This window comes from Ochotona curzoniae, unplaced genomic scaffold (genome assembly GCF_017591425.1).
Source record: "Ochotona curzoniae isolate NIBS_2020 unplaced genomic scaffold, NIBS_Ocur_1.0 scaffold_4701, whole genome shotgun sequence".
Lineage (NCBI taxonomy): Eukaryota > Metazoa > Chordata > Mammalia > Lagomorpha > Ochotonidae > Ochotona > Ochotona curzoniae.
In genome coordinates, this window is record NW_024467122.1 from 52,329,755 (window position 1) to 52,349,731 (window position 19,977).

The window sequence follows — 19,977 nt, forward strand, 5'->3', positions numbered from 1 at the left end:
GTCCCGCCCCACGCGTTCTCACAGCACGAGACGACGCCATGTTTCAAGGGCAGCGTGGTTGGTTTTGCCGCAGCGTCAGCCAGGACCTGAAGCAGTTCTGGGGTAGGAAGCTGGCCCGAAGGGTCGGTTGAGGCGGTGCATCCCGCTGTTACCTGCTCGATTCAGCCTGTGCTCTTGCTTCCACAGTGGCCCAGGGAGGGATGATCAGCGACCCACAGGCCGCGGAGTTCTTGTTCAGCTGTGATGCCTCGCACCCAGACACGCTGAGGTACTGAGGACGTGTCAGAGTGAGGGCAGAGTTAGGCGTTCCACTAACAACTTTTGATGGTAGATTGAGATGGGAAGCCAGCACTTTCTAGGGCCTCCTTTCCCTTCCTCCTCAGGCTCAAGGCCTGGCCCCTGGTCTCTAGGCGCATGTTTGCTGAAGATTCCTCAGGCACAGTATGTCCTAACCCAGAACTAACCCTGGGGCCTGAGTCCTCCAAACTCAGCAACCTCCATGGTCCACAGTCCAGTCAACCCAATCTGTCCTTATTGTACCTTCATGCATCGCCCCTCCTCCACCCTTTTTTTTCCCCTCTTGTATAATATTTTTGACAGATTTAGTGAAAAGGTTGCCTTCTCTATGCCAAGGCTTGTCTTATGCCTAGGAATTCATGGGTCTCTCATTATGACAGTGATTATGAATGAAAATCATAGGTGACTGCACTCTATCTACCAGGAAACAGTAACATTTTTTAGGTCAAGTTCCTGAATTCATATAATCATTTATGAAATCGCTAACATTGGGACTGATCTAGATTCAGGCCCCCAAAAGAGTATTTTACTCTTTTGCCAGAAAAAAAAAAAAAGATCATCCTAAATGTATCTTTTAATGTAACTGTCTTTGACATTAGTGCTTTATCATTTATTTTAAAGGTTTGAATGTTTATTTCATAGCCTAAAAGATTTATTTTTTCTTTCTCCTAGAATATATCAGAGCCTTGATTACATAGAGGATAATGCTACAGTTTTTCATGCCTACTATCTCGCGGCAGTAGCCAATGCTGAAACAAAAAACTCCGTGGTTTTAGGTCATTTCATTCTACCTCCTGAATGCCTGCAAAAAGGTCAGCAAAGATCATTCAACCAACATTTCTGTTCTTTGTCTTCATTCTTTGTCTTCATTCAGGGATTTTTAAGCCTTTTATTATTATTATTATTTAAGCTACAAAGAGAGGAAGGGAGAGACAAGGATCCTCCATCTGCCCATTCACTGCCCAAATGGCCACAACGACCAGGACTGGGCCCATCTCTTCCCAGTCTGACTTGGACCATCTGCCACTGCTGGGTCACCAGCAGGGAGCCTAAATCAGAAGTAGAGTAGTCAGGTCCCAAGTGGCAACCTTATGGGATGCCAGCGCCAGATTGGGGAATAGCCTGCTATGCCATCACGCTGGCCCCTGATTTTTTGAGTTTTTCTTTTTTTATTATTTAATATAAGTGATGAAAGAATATACTTTGGATCAAATGGCCTTGAGTGTGTAGCCTGTCTTTGTTTAATGCTCTTTGACAAATTCAGGAATTCATAGAATCTTCCAGTATGTCGCGTTTTAACCCTAGGTGCTGGAGAGTCTGTTGTGAATAAGATTGGTAGAGATCTGGCCCTAGGAGCCAATGCTTTGTGGTTTTGTGATCTTTCAGCATGCCAAAAACTTCTGCCAAGTTGTTTTAAGGACAAAATGCTATAATGTGTTAAAGTGTCTAACATGTGAGCATTTAACAGATGTATTCTTTTCTAGTTTTGAACCTCTTAAATTATTTTTCTGAAATTTTTCTTCTGATATTTAAATATTGGTTATGATAATAGACCAATATATTTGTATTGTTCCTTTGGAAGTACTCTCACATTAATTATTTCAGCAACCTGAAGAAGTTGGAAGGACAAGTAAATAAAGGGGGTACTTCTAAAAGTGATTTTTAAAGTTTTCACTGCTTAATACTCTTATTATTCTATTCAAATGCTATCATTCTTCTCATTAAAAAGATTTATTTTTATCAGAAAGTCATATTTTACAGAGAGAAGGAGTGACAGAGGGGGAAAAAATCTTCTATCCAATGGTTCACTACCCAAATAGCTGCAACAGCGGAGCTGATCTGATCTGAACCCAGAAGTCTGGAGCATCTTCTGGGACTGCCACACGGTGCAGAATCCTAAGGCTTTGAGCCATCCTCTGTTTTCCCAGACCATAAACAGGGAGCTGGATGGGAAGTAGAGCAGTTGGGGCATGAATTGATGCCCACATGGAATGCTGGCATTGGCAAGTGGAGGATTAGTCAGTTGAACTATTGCAGAAACCTTTCAATCTTTTCTTGTCTAACTTTAAACCTCCTACTTTCGTATGTGTTACTTTATTGTCCAACTCTTGATGTGAATTTACCAAAAGGTAAGTATGATGTGAATTTACCAAAAGGTAAGTATATCTCCAGAAATTCAGACTGAAGCTGAATACAAATTCCCAATGAGACGAATATTAAAATATTAAAAAGAAACTTGAGGGCCTGGTGTGGTGGCCTATTGGCTTTCCTTGAATGCCAGGACCCCATATGGGCGCTGGTTCTGATCTCGGCAGCCCCACTTCCCAACCAGCTCCCTGCTTGTGGCCTGGGAAAGCAGTTGAGAATGGCCCAAAGCCTTGGGATCCTGCACCTGCATGGGAGACCAGGAAGAAGTTCCGGGCTCGTGGCTTTGGATTGTCACAGCTCTCGCCATTGCAGTCACTTAGGGAGTGAATCATCGGATGGAAGATCTTCCTCTCTGTCTCTTTTCCACTCTGTATATCAGACTTTACAATAAAAATAAATAAATCTTTTAAAAAAGAAACTTGAAAAATATTTCCATACAAGAGCTTTTATTACTCGCAAATATTGAGTTTCCTCCACTGTTATCGTCCTAGTGAGAACTATTTGTAATTTATAACATGAAATTGTTCTGAGTGGTTTGTGCAAGTTAATTACTTGTTGAGAGAAATTATTTGTTAAAAATGATTGTGCCAATCACCAAATACTCACCTACAAGTACCTTATACTATAGAGACTAGCTTATCTGATTTTAATTATCCTTCCTATTTTATCTGAGTTTAGCATCTTTTTTAAGAATTATTTTTCTTTTCTTATTGGAAAGTCAGATATACAGAGAAGAGGAGAAACAGAATGATATTCTGTCTGATGATTCACTCCCCAAGCGGCCTCAATGGCCAGAGCAGCACTGATCTGAAGCTGGCAGCCAGGAGCCTCTTCCAGGTCTCCCACACGGGTGCAGGGTTCCCAAGGCTTTGGGCCGTCCTCGACTGCTTTCCCAGGCCGCAGGCAGGGAGCTGAATAGGAAGTGGGGCTGCTGGTATTAAAACCGACACCCACATGGGATCCTGGTGTGTGCGAAGTGAGGATTTTAGATGCTAGGCTAGAGTGCCAGGCTCTTTGAGTTTAGCATCTTGTATTAACATGTTTTAAAATTCTTTAAATTCTGTCTTTTAAAAGAAATTAAAAGTATACATCTTATCCAAGTAGAGCAGTATTGTCTAGAAGTGGAAGACACAAATGTGAGCTTCATATGCATTTAAAAGTTTTTAGTAATCACAGTTAAAAGAATAAAAGAAATAGATGAAATCAATGTTTAAGAGCCTGGTGCAATGGCTCTGGCTCAATTGTCACCTTGGATGTGCCAGGATCCCATGTGGGCACTGGTTCATGTCCCAGATGCTCCATTTCCTATCCATCTCCCTATTTGTGACCTGGGAAAGCATTAGAGGATGACCCAAAGCCTTGGGATGGGCATGTTTGTGGTAGAAGCAATTTAAGGTATACTAGGAACACCCACATCCCATTTCACAGTGTCTGGTTTGAATTGCCTGGAATTCTGGTTTGAGTGCTTCTGATCCAGCTTCCTGCTGATGTGTTTCTTGGGAGGCAGCAGATTTTGGCTCAAGTTCTTGGGTTCCTGGCTATCCGAATGGGATACAAGAAGGGAGTTCTGAGCTCCTGCGTTTGGTGTGGCCCAGCCCTTACTGTTGTGGGCATTTGAGGACTGAAACAGGATGGGAGATCTCTGCCTCTGTCTTTCAAATAAAATGAAAAATAAAATTCAAAAAAAATGGATCAAAATAAACTTTTAATTCTACCTTTCCACTAACTTCCCGAAGTTCCTTTTATATATCCAAGCTATTGTCATTTTTTTTTTTTTTGGATACTGAATCATTGAAATCCAGTGTTTATTTTATACGTATCACACACTGTACATCTCAATTTGGGCTCACCACATATTTTAAGTATTCAGTGCCCAAATGTAGCTAGCAGCTACTGTACTGGACATCCATATTGGATTTTGAGTGATGCTACCTCCCCCCCTTTTTTTTTTTACTTAAGTGCAAACTTTCAGGAGTTTTGACTTAGGATGATGGCACTGCTTTGACTTGGTCAATATTGCAGAATTCCTGCACTTTCAATCCTCCTAGACATATTGCTTGTTTACCTTTCTTTTAACAAATAAGTTAATTCTCAAGGATCTCTGCTCTGCAAACTCAACAATTTTACTCTGCTTATTTTGACTGGGCAGCTGTCTACCTTATAATGCTTGACACTGATATCTAGTGAAGAAGTTTATTCCAACAGGAAGAGTCAGCCGCAGTGATTTTCATAATGCACTGGGAGCTTTGAGGAGTTTGTTAGAAAGACAGATTCCTGAAGTCCTCCTCCTCGGTGAGTGGATTCAATAGGAATCTGCATTTAACAAGTGTCATAGTTTACTAAATGGAATACCGTTAGCCAGACATTTCAGACTTCAAGTAAATGTTGGGAGATTTTATAAAGTTACTTTTAAAAAACAGTATTGGATTTATTTTTCTTACCACAGAAATAAGAAGAAAAATTGGTAGTTTTATTTGGGAACAAGATCAATGTTTTCTGAAAAAAAAGGTAAGAATAATTAAGGTACTTGACTAGAATCCAATTTCAAAATTTTCTAAAATCAATGTGATCTTAGAAATGTTTGCTTGTGACGTGTTAGCACCTTTGAGCGAGATTAAGGAGTTAAGGGCATGTTTGCATTGAATATTATCTATCTGATATTGCTTTTACAGTAGTACATTAGGTATTTTTATGTAAGTGGAAGTATTCATGCAAGAAAATTGAAATTTTGCTTCTGATAGCAATATTAAGGTGGTTATGGGTGCATGGTACTTACCAGTCATTTCCTGCCAGTGTAAATTCTAATTCCTGTGCCGTGCCATCTGTACAATACTAAAAATCGATTATTTTTAGCCTTTGCCTTCCTGACTCAAACGTATCTATCCTTTTGAAAAATTATTTCCCATTTACTTTAAGGGAGAGAGAGAGAAAGTTTTCGACCACTGGTTCCTCTACTCAAATGCAGCAATAGTCAAGGACTGAACCATGCTGAAGTCGAGGTGACCTATGTAGATGACAGGGACCCAGGTAGTTCAGCATCATCTGCTGCCTCATGGGGTATGCGTCCCTGGAAGCTAGAATTGGCTCCAGGCCTGGAGCCCAGGCACACTGATATTGGATACAGATGTTCTAAGTGGCATCTTTAACTGCTGTTCCAAATGCCAGTCCCCATCTGTGCTTTTGTCTTCAAAATGTTTATATCATAGTTAATTTGGGATAACTTGAACATCAAAAAGAATAATGACAATAATAGATTATAAAACATTAAATAAAAGGAAACCATGAATTCATAGTGATATTATAGAGGCAAGAAGACAGAAAAGAAAAATTTTCATTATATAATAATTGAAGCTAATAAATATAAAAAGGATGATAGAATGGAAAATCTCCATCTTATAATCCCAAGTATAAAAATTGATTTAGACAAAGATCATTAATTGATTGTAAAACCGTAATTTCAGATTATCATTTATAAATTACTTACGAATTACAAAGGCAAACAATGCATCTTTACAATGGAAGGATCTGACAAACACCATGTTAACTAATGAAATTTTGTATCACAAATATTGGAACAACCTCACATTGTGTTAAGTATGATATGATATGATAATAAGTACACAATATTAGTTACATAATATTCTTGTTCAAAATGTTTAACCTTAGTCTAATTGTGAGTTAATCATCAGAACATTAAATCCAGAATATGGGTTATACCACAAAGCAACATACAACCCTTTAACAGCCGTGCTATAAAAACCAAAGCATAGGAAGGGGATAGAGTTGCGGTGCAGTGGATTAAACCACCGCTGTATATGTCACATTCCACATCAGAGGGCCTGTCTGCTGCTTCCATTCCAAGCTCCCTGCTAATGTATGCTGTGGGAAATATGTTTTAGACTAAGAAAAGTAATAATTAAATGTAATACATGAACCTTGACTGAATTCTAATTTTTTTTTAACTTAACAGGGGGTATAAAAGACATTCTGGATTTTTATTTAAAAAATTAACTGTGAAGTGTTTATTGAGTGATTTGAATTAATGTTAATTTGCTTTAATGTGATAGTGATATTAAAGAATATATTTTTAAAGAAAATACATGTTGAGTATTAAGAAGTAGAAATAACATGGTATTTGCAAATATTTTCAAATGTTTTAGCAAAAATGAAAAGAGAAAAAGGCGTCCAGGCTGGTAAGAATATAGATCTAGATTAAAGGTTTATTGATTAAAGGATTATTGTACAATTTAAGGTAAATTTGAAAATTTTCACAATAAGGCAGGATATCTTTATACTATATATCAAATATAAGCAGTTAGTTTATACATTTTGTGTTCCTTTTATTAATTCATTTTTTTCTTCCCAAATGTTACCAACTAAAAGCAATAGTTATTTTATAATCTTCGGTGAGGAGATAATAGTAAGTTTGACTAAAGGTGAAAATACCTAATCCTGACTTGTCACATTGTTTCCAGCAACATGAGTGATGACTGAATGATTATTATTTGATAATTATTGCATATATCAGAAGTTTCTTAAATATCATTGTTTTAATCATTTGGTTTTATAAATGAGAAAATTGAAATAAAAAGACCTGTTTTACTCACATAACTAATCGTTAGCAAAGAGGAACAAAACTTTTTTCATTTCAACCCAATCCAGTTTTTTCTGCAAAGAAATTATGAGAACATTCTTATATTGGCTCTAAACAGTGTATTACCACACAATAAATTATTTTACCAATTCTTTCAAAATATTAATTCATACTGAATCCTAGCTAATTATAATAATGTAACCGTACAACATATATAGAGAAGGTACTTTACTGAATTGCAATGGAAGGGTATATCTGGAAAGTAATTTGGCTAACATTTTTATTGTTTGCAACAAATTTATGATCAGAATACAAAGTTTTTTAATGGCTTATTAAATAAACATATTATGATAGGTACCCATATCAGTCACTTTTTAAAATTTTTATTTATTTATTTTTATTTGAAAGGCAGATTTCATAGTGAGAGAAAAATGGAAAGATCTTCCATGCATTGATTCACTCCCTAAATGTCCACAACAGCCAGAGCAGCGCTGATCTGAAGCTGGCAGCCAGGAGATTTTTCTGGATATCTCACGCGCGTGCAGGGTCCCAAGGCTTTGGGCTGTCCTCTACTGCTTTCCCAGGCCACAAGTAGTAAGCTAGATGGGAAGTGGAGCAGACAGGACCCCAGCTGGTACCCTTATGCAGTGCTAGCACTTGCAGGTCAGCACTGTACTGCCCACTCAACCTCACTTTCACAACTCTTTTAGAAAAAAACTTAATATACTAAAATTCTTTCAAAGCTTCCCAGATACTTCACTGTCATTTTGAATTGTCGGTTTGTTCATACTTTTATTTGTATCTTACACAGAGCCCTGGAACCCTTAAGACAGGGCTTTTAAGAACGTTGAAATTGGTAATTCCTCTCCTTGTTTGGTTTTCTTATATTGTATGACCACTGGAACACTGAAGATGCGGCTTGGAGCACCTACATCATGCATCACACTGCCTGGGTGCAGACCTGGCTTTGTTCCTGATTCCAGCTTGCTGACGATGCAACCTGGGAGAACCAGATTGAGTCCTGGGATCCTGGCTTTGGCCTGGCCCAGCCTGCCTGTTCCATTTTTACCTCTCTGCCTTTCAAATAAATAAATCTGTTTTTAAATTGTATTATAACCATGTAAGAGAAAATTTCAAAAACTAAAAGATAACTACATTTGCCAAAATTGTGCTGATCCAATATAATCACAATTGTTATCTTCAAAATTCTAATTTTTATGTACAAAAGTTTGTTAAGTTTTCCCACTACACTGGATATGATTAACAAATATTTTTATAGTCAGTGTCTTTTTGGCAAATATTGATTTACTTATTGGTGTGGTGATTTTTAAAACTATGATTTCTTTTACTATCCACAGAATGTTGCAGTAACATCAAAAGAAATAAACCAACTTAAGAAAAGCAGTGAACTGGAAACAGATCATGGGAGAGGATTATCTGAAAGGTATTGAATTCCTGTACCACACTGATCTTTAATTCAAAGTAGCTATCTTTGAGCACTTATTATATAATTACTTCATCATATTAATACAGTCTTTCTGTGAGGTTAATATTGTTATCACATTACCCATTTTATCAAAAAAGAAATTTAGGATGAAGATTTAAGTCATTGGTCAAAATAATGCAAACTTTAATTAAATTGAGAAGTAGGATTAGAAGCGGGTCAGTCCTAGTTGGTGTCTTGTCACACAGCAAGCTAAGGCTCCACCTGCAGTGATGCTGGCATCCCATGTGAGCATGTTGGAGCCGTAGCTGCTCCACTTCGGACCCAGCTTCCTGCTAATTCTGGATCTGCCTGGGAAAGCCCTAAGGATGGCCCAAGTGCTCTGGCCCATCCACCCACGGGGAGACCTGAGTGGAGAGTTGCAGGTTCCCGACGCAGATATCTGGCTTGGTCCTGGCCCAGCCCTGTCCGTTGTGGCCATTTGGGGAGCGAACCTAAAGATAAAAGATCCCTGTCTCCGCCCCCTATCTTTAAAATAAAGAAATATTTGAATACATATGATATATATGTTCAAATAGAAAATACACAGAATATTAGCAGTAATTTAAGGTTGTGAGTGATTTCATTACTCTGTCCCAAATGGTTTACTGTGTAGCTACTTTACTTTAAAAAATTTAATTTTAAGGCCCCATGCAGTAGTCTAGTGACTAAAGTCCTCACCTTGCACACGCCAGTATCCCTCATGGGCACCGGTTCTAATCCCAGCGCCCCCTGCTTCCCATCCAGCTCCCAGCTTGTGGCCTGGGAAAGCAGTCAAGGACGGTCCCAAAGCCTCGGACCCAGCTGAGCTTCGGCCATTGTGGCCACTTGGGGAGTGAATCATTGTACGGAAGATGTTTCTCTGTGTAAATCTGCTTTTCCAATAAAAATAAATACATTTTTTAAAAAACTTAAACTTTAAAAGATAAGCAAAGACAAACTTACTAGTGTGTTGCAGACAATCTCTGACAGATTTATTAATGATCTAGTTCTAATTCAAAGTTTTTCAAACATTCACAGGGAGCATTCATTATTAAAATGTTTAGTGTTTATTTGCTGAAGTAAAAATGATAAAGTAATAGTTGTCTTTAATATGGAAATTAATAGGTTAATTTATGCATTCTCCAATTTTAAGTTGTTCTTCTATAAGTTATAATTTCATTAAAGTTACAAAGAGGTTTTACAAATCTGGAGAAAATATGTCCAATCTAAAAAAATTTACAAATACACCTTAGGAAAGTAAATTCCTGCTTAGAGCTTTTCTTTATGGAACCACTAGAGGGTGCAGTGTGAACGCAGATAAAATATACTTGGCATTTACACATGAGAATTTTAACACTGGCATACTACTAACAGTGATATAGAGCACATATTTCGTGGTGAACACTTACAGAACACTTGCTAAATACAAAACACTTGTTATTTAAGCAGTTCACAGATTTGATTCTCCCAATCTTAGGAGGTAAATACTATTAGCTGCATTTTACAATAAAAGGAACAGATATAAACAGCTAAATAATTAATCCAATATTAATCAAGGAATGGAGATGAATTTGAAAATAAGTCTAACATATTCAGACTTCAAAGTTTTATTAGATGCTATTCTCCTCTCCTGAAATGTTGCCCAAATCTTCTGAAAGTTGTGTAATGTTTTGTTTTATGTTTTAAGCATCAATTTGTTATAATAAATGTAGAGCATGTAGTTTGTCAACATGAAAACTTTAGAAAAGAATAAAGAAAATTGTAATTACAAAATGATTCCACAACTCATAGATTATTGCCATCAAGAGTAACATATTCATTGACAGTTTCCTGCTTATACACAAGTTAATACAATTTAGGTTATACTAAATACATAGTTTATCTCTTTTTTATTATTATTTTTAAGATTTATTTTATTTTTATTGGAAAGGCGGATATACAAAGAGAGGAGAGACAGAGAGGAAGATCTTCCGTCTGATGATTCACTCCCCAAGCCACCACAACGGCTGGAGCTGAGCCAATCCGAAGCCAGGAGCTGCTTCCGGGTCTCCCACGCGGGTGCAGGGTCCCAAAGCCTTGGGCCGTCCTCGACTGCTTTCCCAGGCCACAGGTAGGGAGCTGGATGGTAAGGGGGGCCGCTGGGATCAGAACAGGCATCCATATGGGATCCCGGGTGTGCAAGGCGAGGACCTTAACCAATATTCTTTGGGAAGTTCCCTATTTTGAAAATGTCATTTGATATTATGATTTATAAGGAATGCATATAGCATTTCATTTTCTGTTTTGTTAATCACCTTTAACTGTTTTTACAATGTGTGGCTCTGATGACACTTTCATGAACATCTTTTTAAAAATAAATCTTCCTCTGTCACTTTGTACTCCATAAATGTACACAGTCATTGTTTGTCAAACATTAATAAATCTTTCTGTGTTTTTTGTATAAAATTTATTTATTTTTACTGGACAGGTAGGTTTATAGAGAGACAGATATACAGAGAGAAAGATCTTTTGTCCTCTGGTTCACTTCCTAAGTAGCCACATTGGCCGGGGCTGAGCCGATCTGAAGCCATGAGCCAGGAGCTTCTTCTGGGTCTCCCATGTGGGTGCAGGGTCCCAAGGCTTTGAGCCATCCTCTTCTGCTTTCCCAGGCCACAGGCAGGAAGCTTGATGGAAAGTGCAGCTACTGGAGATCTGTTTTCCTTTTCAGAGATAATCAGTATTATGTATGCTTACTAACAAATGCATCTGAATATTTCTTTTCTCCATTTTCTCACTGTAAACACTTTTCTTCAGCTTACCTCTTTATGTTTGATAATTAATATTGCACATCATTTTACATTACTAAATAAAAGATATTTTGCTTTTTTGTATTATGTAGTATTCCATTGCATGAATTCACCATGATTTATTAAAATAATTCCCTATTCTAATAGACTTTTAGGTAATTTCTAATCTGCTATAAGTGTGTATCTGTAGAATAATTTATTTGAAGAAAAATTACTAGGTCAAACAGTATACATGTTTTTATCTTTGATATCTCGTCAAATTGCCCTCAAAAGAGGTTAAATAAATTTGCACTTCTATTACTTGTATATGCAAATGAGTTTATGCCTGACTTTTCTGGCAGCACTATCATTCTTTATTTGTAGAATCTCATCATAACTAAAGTATAGTTTCTTCCGAAATTATTTAAATGAAATCTGATATTTTATTCAAAAATGAAACCTTTCGTTTATTATCAATATAATTTTAGACTTAGGAAGTTAATAAATTTAAGAGTGACTCCATTTTTAATTATTAGAGCTTTACATATTGTGTTATTTAATGGCTATATGTTGTCTAAGTGTAATAAATGCTTTTGTAGAGTGTTTTAAAATTAGTATGTAACAGGCCCAGTGCAATGATTCAATTGGGTAATCCTTCCCTTACAAGTTCTAGGAGTCCTTACAGCTGCTGGTTCATGTCACAGCTGTTCCACTTTCCATCTAGCTTCCTACTTGTGGCCTGGGAAAACAGTGGAGAATAGCCCAAGTCCTTGGGACCTGGTACATGTAGGTGGGAGACCTGGAAGAAACTCCTGGCTCCTGGCTTCAGATCAACTCAGCTCCAGCCATTGTAGCCATTTGGGGAGTGAACCATTAGAAGATATTCTCTCTGTCTCTTCTTTCTGTAAATCTTCCTTTCCAATAAAAAAATAAATAAGTCTAAGATAATTATGATATAATTTGCATTCCTATTAATAGTATGTGAGTCTCCTTTTTCTACATCCTCACCTGATTTTTGTTACTTTTTTGCTATTTTGATAATAACCATTCTAATTGGCATGGGATGATATTTTACTATGGCTTTGATTTACATTTTCCTAAAGACTAGTGATAATGAGCATTTTTTCATATATTTATTGACCATTTGTGTTCTTTTTTTTAAGATTTATTTTTATTATTTTTGTTATTGGAAAGGCGGATATACGGAGAGGAGAGACAGAGAGGAAGATCTTCCGTCCGATGATTCACTCCCCAAGTGAGCGCAACAGCCGATGCTATGCCGATCCAAAGCCAGGAGACTCTTCGGGGTTTCCCATGTGGGTGCAGGGTCCCAAAGCTTTGGGCTGTCCTCGACTGCTTTCCCGGGCCACAGGCAGGGAGCTGGAAGGGAAGCAGGGCTGCCGGGATTAGAACTGGCGCCCATATGGGATCCCGGGTGTGCAAGGTGAGGACCTTAACCACTTGCGCCACCGCGCTAGGCCCTGTGTTTCTTCTTTTGAGAAATACCTATTCAGGTCCTCTGCTCATTTCTTAAGGGAATTAGTTATTTTCCTTGTTGAATTTTTTTGAATTCTTTTATATTCTGAATCTAATCCTTCGTCAGATAAATAGCTTGCAAATATCTTCTCTAATTCTGTTGGCTGTCTCTTCATTCTTTGGTTATTTCTTTTGTTGTACATAACCTCCTTAGTCTGACATAATCTCATTTGTTTAGTGTAACTTTTGGTGGCTGTACTTTTAGGGCCTTTTCCAAAAAAAATAACTGTCTTTACCAATGTCCTGCAGTATTTAACCCACGTTTCTTTCCAGCAGTTTCATGTCTTATATTTGGGTCTTTGATCCATTTTGAATTGGTTGTATATTAATATAGCTGGCATGGAAAACCACAAGGAAATTCCTTTAAAAAGTAAGAATAGTAGGACTCCTAATGAAACATTTAAATACACCTTTGTAAAATGGTACCGGATTTTCTACCTTAGCTTCTACCTACCATGGCAGATTACATTTCAATAACAGAAAGTTAAACTTGTAACTTTTACTAAGTGACTATACTGCTATGATAATCTGGGGAAAATGGGCAGGCAGGGAAAGGGGAGGGAGGAACCTCTATACCTACAAAACTGTACCATGGAACATAATTAAAAAAAAAAAACTAGAAATAGAATTGCCATATTATCCAGCAACCATGCTATTGGATATAGAAGAAATCATTATATCAAAGATATTGATATCACCATGTTTATTACTGCTCTGTTGACAATAGCCAAGATATGGAATTCACAGTTTTCCATCAACAGATGAATAAGTAATGAAAATGTGGTAAATATGCACAGTAAATTATTATTTGGTTGTTAAAAAAATAAAATCCTGTTATTTCTAGTGGAATGAATAGAACCAGAGGATAGTACACTAAGTAAAACAAATGAGACTGGGCCCACAATGATGGCTCTGTTGGCTAATCCTCCCCTTGCAAATGCCAGGATCCCTTATGGGACCAGTTTGTGTCCCTGATATTCCACTTTCCATCCAGTTCCCTGCTTCAGACCTGGGAAAGCAGGAGAGGATGGCCCAAAGCCTTGGAACCCTGCACTCTGTAAGAGACCCAAAAGAAGCTCCTGGCTCCTGGCTTTGGATAGGCTCAGCTCTGGCCATTGTGGACAGTGAACCAGCACATAGGAGTGAACCAGTGGATGGAAGATCTTTCTGTCTCTCCTTCTCTCTGTAATTTTAAAACTTATGTGTATCATAATTTTCCCAGATACCATTTTTATTTGTTACAGTAAAGTATTGAAGTACTATTTAATAGAATGTTAATTCTTTGAATGTCAAGTATAAGGATATTTCAAAAGGTTCATGCAGAAACAAAATTAAAATAGAAGCTTATTTTGGTGTAATTTTGAAATCCATGCAATTTTTTCATCATAGTTATTTCCGTGATTTTTTTGAAGATCTCCAAATGCACATATTTTATAAGTATAAGGTATTGAGTTGTTATATTGTCAGATACTGAGAAAAAGACCCAGATACACTTGATAAATGTTTTCTTTGTACAAGAACAAAGAAAGCAAAAAAATATTGAATAGACCCTTACATAGCTTAGAATCTCAAAGGAAATTCACCATTAACATTTTCTCCCAGTAAGACTGACGTCAGATCAAAGAGCCTTCAAAATGATATTTATATATATAGGAAGCTGGTTTGTGGTGTAGTATGTTAAGCCACCACCTGGGACACTGGCATCCCATGTGGGTGTGGGTTTGTGTCCCAGCTGCTCCACTTCCAATCCAGTTCTCAGCTAATGGCACAGGAAAAGCAGCAAAAGATGGTGTAAGTGTTTGGACTCCTGCTGCTCACACAGGAGACCTAGATGAAGTTCCTGATTAAGCCCGGCGCAATTCTGGATGTTGTGGTCATCTGTGAGATGACCAGTAGAAGAGCTTTCTTACTCTTCCTCTTCCCCTCTCCCATCCTCTCCCTCTCTATGCAATTCTGACTTTGAAATAAAGAAATATAACTCTTAAAAAGATAATTTGCTATATGTAATCTGGAGTAACTTCTCCTTTGCCAAACAAGTCCAAAAACAAGCTCCAAAACAAAACCCACCACCAACAACAAATATAAACGCAAATCTGTTTTATTTTACAGCACAGAAGAGGATTTTATAAGGACTCCAGCTGTGGAAAAGCAGATGTACTTTCCTCTTCAAAATTATCCAGTGAACAACATGGTAACAGGTAACTTAAAATGAAATTTTAACCCCGGTAGGGAAGAACCAAAGGAATATTATGATAGCAAAGATGCTGTTGTACTCCAACTGTCCTAGCAAGTAGGCCTTGTTTGTCCTACATGGTAGTGGAGGGAACCTCATTCATTTATTAAACTGACCTGCAGAACTGCTCCACTGAATGTGTATTTTTGGACTGAGTCTGTGAGAAAACAAAGAAACCAGCTACTCAACTATGAAAATAGAACTCTGTCACAGGCCAGTTGTACACTGCAAAAGATAATGAAATAGGCCCGGCACGGTGGCCTAGCAGCTGAAGTCCTTGCCTTGCACACACCAGGAATCCATATAGGCACCTGTTCTAATCCTGGCTGCCTTGCTTCCCATCCAGCTTCCTGCTTATGGCCTGGGAAGGCAGTTGAGGACAGCCCACAGCCTTGGGACCCTGCACCCACGTGGGATACCCAGAAAAGGCTCCTGGCTTTAGATCAGCTCAGCTTTGTCCATTGCAGCCACTGGGGAGTGAAGTCAGTGGATAGAGGATCTTTCTGTCTCTTTTTTTTTTCTCTGTAAATCTTGTTTTCCAATAAAAATAAATAAATCTTTTTAAAACAGAAGTCAATGATAAATGTTAAAATCAGTCACACACAACAAATGTATATACTTACGATCTGACTATATAATGACACTGCTCTAAGTTTTTCTATTGGATAAAGAAACTGTTAAAAGATGACAATGCTAAATAATAACTACATTTCTAAAATATGATCATTTGCATGCAAACTAAAAATCTAATTTTAACCTGATCTTTTCATTTGGCCGATTTAACAATTACTTTGGGGCTGGCCTTTTATAGCTTTTAAGCTGCCATCTGTGATGCCAGCGTTAGAAATTGCTGTGACAATTAGAGTGCTTGCTGCTCTGCTTCCAATCCAGCTCCCTGCTGATACACCTGGGAAAGTAGTGGCTGATGGCTGAGGTACTCTGGTCCCACTACCCATATGGAGACCAGATGGAGTTCCAAGCTCCTGGCTTCGGCCTGTTCGTTGTAGACATTTGGAAAATTAACTATTAGAGATGGAAGATCTTTTGCCCTCTGAACCTATCTGTCTCTGTATCACTCTGCCTGTCAAATAAATAAATAAAATCTTTGAAAAATAATTATTTCCCTCCCTTACGTGTCTACAAGCATATTTTTTTTCTTCAAGAATATTTTTTTTCTACAAGAATATTTTAATAGCACTCTCTAGAAGAGAACTTCATTCTTTAAATATAATTTGTCTTTAGTTTTATATGAAATAATAAATATTTCCTGTTGATATTATGGCTGACTACTTATGCAGAAAAGAGTACATTTTTATTAGGAAAAATCAGCTTGTTCTGGGTAACTATTTGGTGAGAGTTCTAATTTAGGCTGTGGTATCAGTTTTCCTGACTATAACTTGAGTATCTTCATCAAAGTGGGCTGGGCTCAACTCAATCACTGTTACATTTCTAGAAATATAATTATAAAAAATATAAGTTGGTAACTATGTTCTACTCGCTTCTCGGCCTTTTGGCTAAGATCAAGTGTTGTAACTGTGTTCTCGATCAGGGGTTCCCAGTTTGGCCCTGTTGGCATTTAGGCCAGATAATTCTGTGTCTGGGTGGAGCAGGTTGGGTATCAGTGCTGTGTACTATAGACTGTTTAACAGTGTCCATAGCCTCTGCCCACAACATGCTAGTGCCACCACATCTCTCTCCAAGTCTGTGACAACTAAAAATGTCTCCAGACATTGCGATCTGTTCCCTGAAATATTAAGATCTTTCTGTCTCTTTTTTTTAACTTTTAGAAAATTTTTACTGAACTTAAATCCCCTCAGTCTGACATTATTGGTTATCATCCATGATAAGAAGTTCTGATTGGTAGTTACATAACAGTAAGAAAACAATTACTAATAATTGTAAATACCTTGCAGATACCAAAAAGTTCTGATAATTGAAAGTTGAGAACCTATAATAGGTGCTGTGTTGTAATCTATGACTGTTTGTCAAATTATTCTAAAACTCAGCAGCTTTAAACAATGATAACTTACTAATTTCAGAGCTTCTGAGGGTTAGAAATCCAGGAGTATGGTAGCTGAAGCACAGGGAGACAAGTCACTCTGCTTCAAAGCTCACTCATGCTTGGGTCCTTTCTGAGTTTTGGCTCTGAACTTCAGCTTCTCACCAAGTGGGCCTCTCTGTGAGAGCTATTTACAACATAAGTAACTTGCTTCTTTTGTCCTGAGAAGTAAAAAGGTGAGAAAAAAATGCACCCCAAACAGAAGCCATTGCCTTCTTTATATCCTATTCTCAGAAGAGACAAATCTTCCCTTCTGTGTTGATCAAGGCAGCTGTACAGGTTATGAATGCCAGGAGGGGGGCATCTGCTGAGGTCACTGGAAGGCTGGGTGTCACAGACATATCTAGAATTATCCACCAACAATGCCTTTCCTAAATGCTCTGTTCTTCCTCCAAATTTGTCCAGGTTACACAGGAACAGACACATTCTAGCACATGAGCTTGTCCCTACCCCTAAGAGTTGCTTTGTAACTGAAGACTTGACTTAAGCTGAGATAATTGCAGATCTTTTTTCTGGATTTTTTTTTAATATTGACTTATCTTTATTGGAAAGGCAGTTTTATAGAGAGAAGGAGAGACAGAAAGATCTTCCATCCACTAGTTCACTCCCAAAATGTCAGCAACAGTCGAAGCTGAACTAATCTGAAGCCAGGAGACAGGAGCTTCTTCTGTCTCCCACATGGGTGCAGGGTCCCAAGGACTTGAGACATCTTCCTCTGCTTTCCCAGGCCAAAAGCAGGGAGCTGGATGGAAATGGGGCACCCAGGACACGATCCAGTACACATATGGGATCCCAGTGATTGCAAAGAAATTAGCCAATTGAGCTATCACGCCAGGCCCAGTAGCCATATTTTCTACCATGAAAAGGAAACCAGCTTGCCTCAAAAAATAAAACTTAGGCTAACATATGGAGAAAAACTTAGGACCAATGAGAGAGTGATGGTAAGTGGTTAATTCTGAGGCCAGCCACATGTCTGCCTTTCTCACATCTTGATTGATATGACAGTCTTTCCAGAAAACTCATTTGTTTAAATTAGCTCAAATTAGGTTTCTGTCCATTTCAATTTGCAGTCCTATTTCATAAATGCAAACAACAACCACCACCAAATTCTGATATTATAAATATCCTATTCTTATACTTACAGGAATACTTTTGATAATGTAGTAACTTTTTTTTATTCTAACCTTCACAAATATCTCTAGAAACTTCAAACTGTATAAATACAACTAATTACTTTTTTTACTAGCTTATTTTATACAGATTTCTTGCCATTAGGCATAGATCATGAATTCATGCAAGGTATAGCAGTACTTCCAGAGATGCTGTAAAAGAAATGACCCTGACTAAAATAGTGTTAAAGATATTTGGAATGTGTGTTGTGGTACCGTAGGTAAAGCCTCGCCTGCAATGTTGGCATCCAATCTGGCTGCTAGTTTACATCCTGGCTGCTCCATTTCTGACCCACCTTCCTACTAATGCCTGGGAAAAGGGGAAGATGGTCTAAGTGTTGGGACACATGACACCCACATGGGACGCCAAGTAAAGCTCTCGGCCTCGACCTGGCCCAACCCTGGCGGATGTGGCCATCTCAGGAGTGAACCCGAGAATATTTTGTGATTCTATAATTCTTTCTTTCAAATAAATAAATAAATATATCTCTTTTCTAAAAGCATTAATAGATTTGATATAGTTGTATTTATAGCTAATCCATTAGTCATGAGTTCATTATCAAAACAAACTATATGCATAGATTTGCTATTGATCTTGATAGTAGTGGTTTTTTTAAATTTAGTCATTCTTGATTGCTTCTTGGCCTTTTGGCTAAGATCAAGTGTAGTCATTCTTGAACGCTACCAGAATTTTTCCATACACTATTTACTTTTAAACTAGATTTCAGTCATAGTATAAACCACAAATATTTGCATTACACACAAAAAACATAATCAGTGAAATAGTGAGCATTTACTATCAAGTTGTCGCTTAAGGTCATTTGAGTCCTTGAGCACTTTCCATTTGGGCAGGGTTTGTCTTAATATTCATAATCTGTTCAGATAATTATGACATCAAAATGACTTACACTCATAACCTTTGTTAACTGAACAATAAGATGACTTTCCAGTATGCTGTGAGTGTCAGCAGTGCAGGGAAATGCTGCTGCTGGGACATAGAGGAGGAGCTGTTGGTGCTTTCAGTGGGAGATGGACAATGATTGCTCTCAGTAGCCACAGTGGCTAGCCAAGTATCAGCTTTAAAAGGTGGGAGGAGCTCAAGGGATGAGGGTGCAAGGGTAGTCCCTGATGATTATCAGATTTTATGGAGACTTTTCTCACTGGGATTGACAACAAAAAGTGTATCACATGACAGGAGTTTAAACAGAGGGATGTATTTAAACTTTTTTTTTTTTATTTTTGTAGGTTATGTATCAATTGAGTCCATGAAGAAATTTCTTGGGGAGATTCATGACTTCATTCCTGGAAGCTCAGGATATTTGGCTTACCATGTTCAAGATGAAATTAACATGTCTGATATTAAAAACAAGTTGAAGAATAAATATTAAATTATTCTAGAATCTGGATACTTATTTTCCAAAAAATATTACCAAACATGTGTGTAATTTATAATGGTCCCCTCTGAGACAAGGAGAGGGGGAAGTGAAAAATTCTTGTCTTCCTCAACCTGTACCTTTAGGAAAATTCAGAATCCTTTGTGTTGGACTTTAACACCCCAGCATGTAAATTATGTTTACAAATTCTGAGTGCACAGCTGTTCAGAGAGTAACTGTCATTGAAACATAATTGGTAAAAAACAAACAAACAAGCAAAATAAAATTTTCCCTGTCAGGTACATTTTTTTATTTAACATTCTATTTTACTCTCCAAG

At 37.7% G+C, this 19,977-nt stretch overlaps 1 protein-coding gene and 1 pseudogene across 1 annotated transcript; both read left to right on the top strand.

The window, feature by feature from the left end:
- Window positions 1-38: 38 nt before the first annotated feature.
- TERB2 (telomere repeat binding bouquet formation protein 2) lies at window positions 39-19,654 on the top strand. The gene is made up of 7 exons (XM_040968444.1): window positions 39-102; window positions 187-268; window positions 970-1,109; window positions 4,892-4,953; window positions 8,398-8,483; window positions 14,915-15,003; window positions 19,512-19,654. The coding sequence occupies exons 1-7, from the start codon at window positions 39-41 to the stop codon at window positions 19,652-19,654; spliced, it is 666 nt and encodes a 221-aa protein (XP_040824378.1).
- Window positions 18,899-19,054, top strand: LOC121149504 (annotated as a pseudogene).
- Window positions 19,655-19,977: the final 323 nt, after the last annotated feature.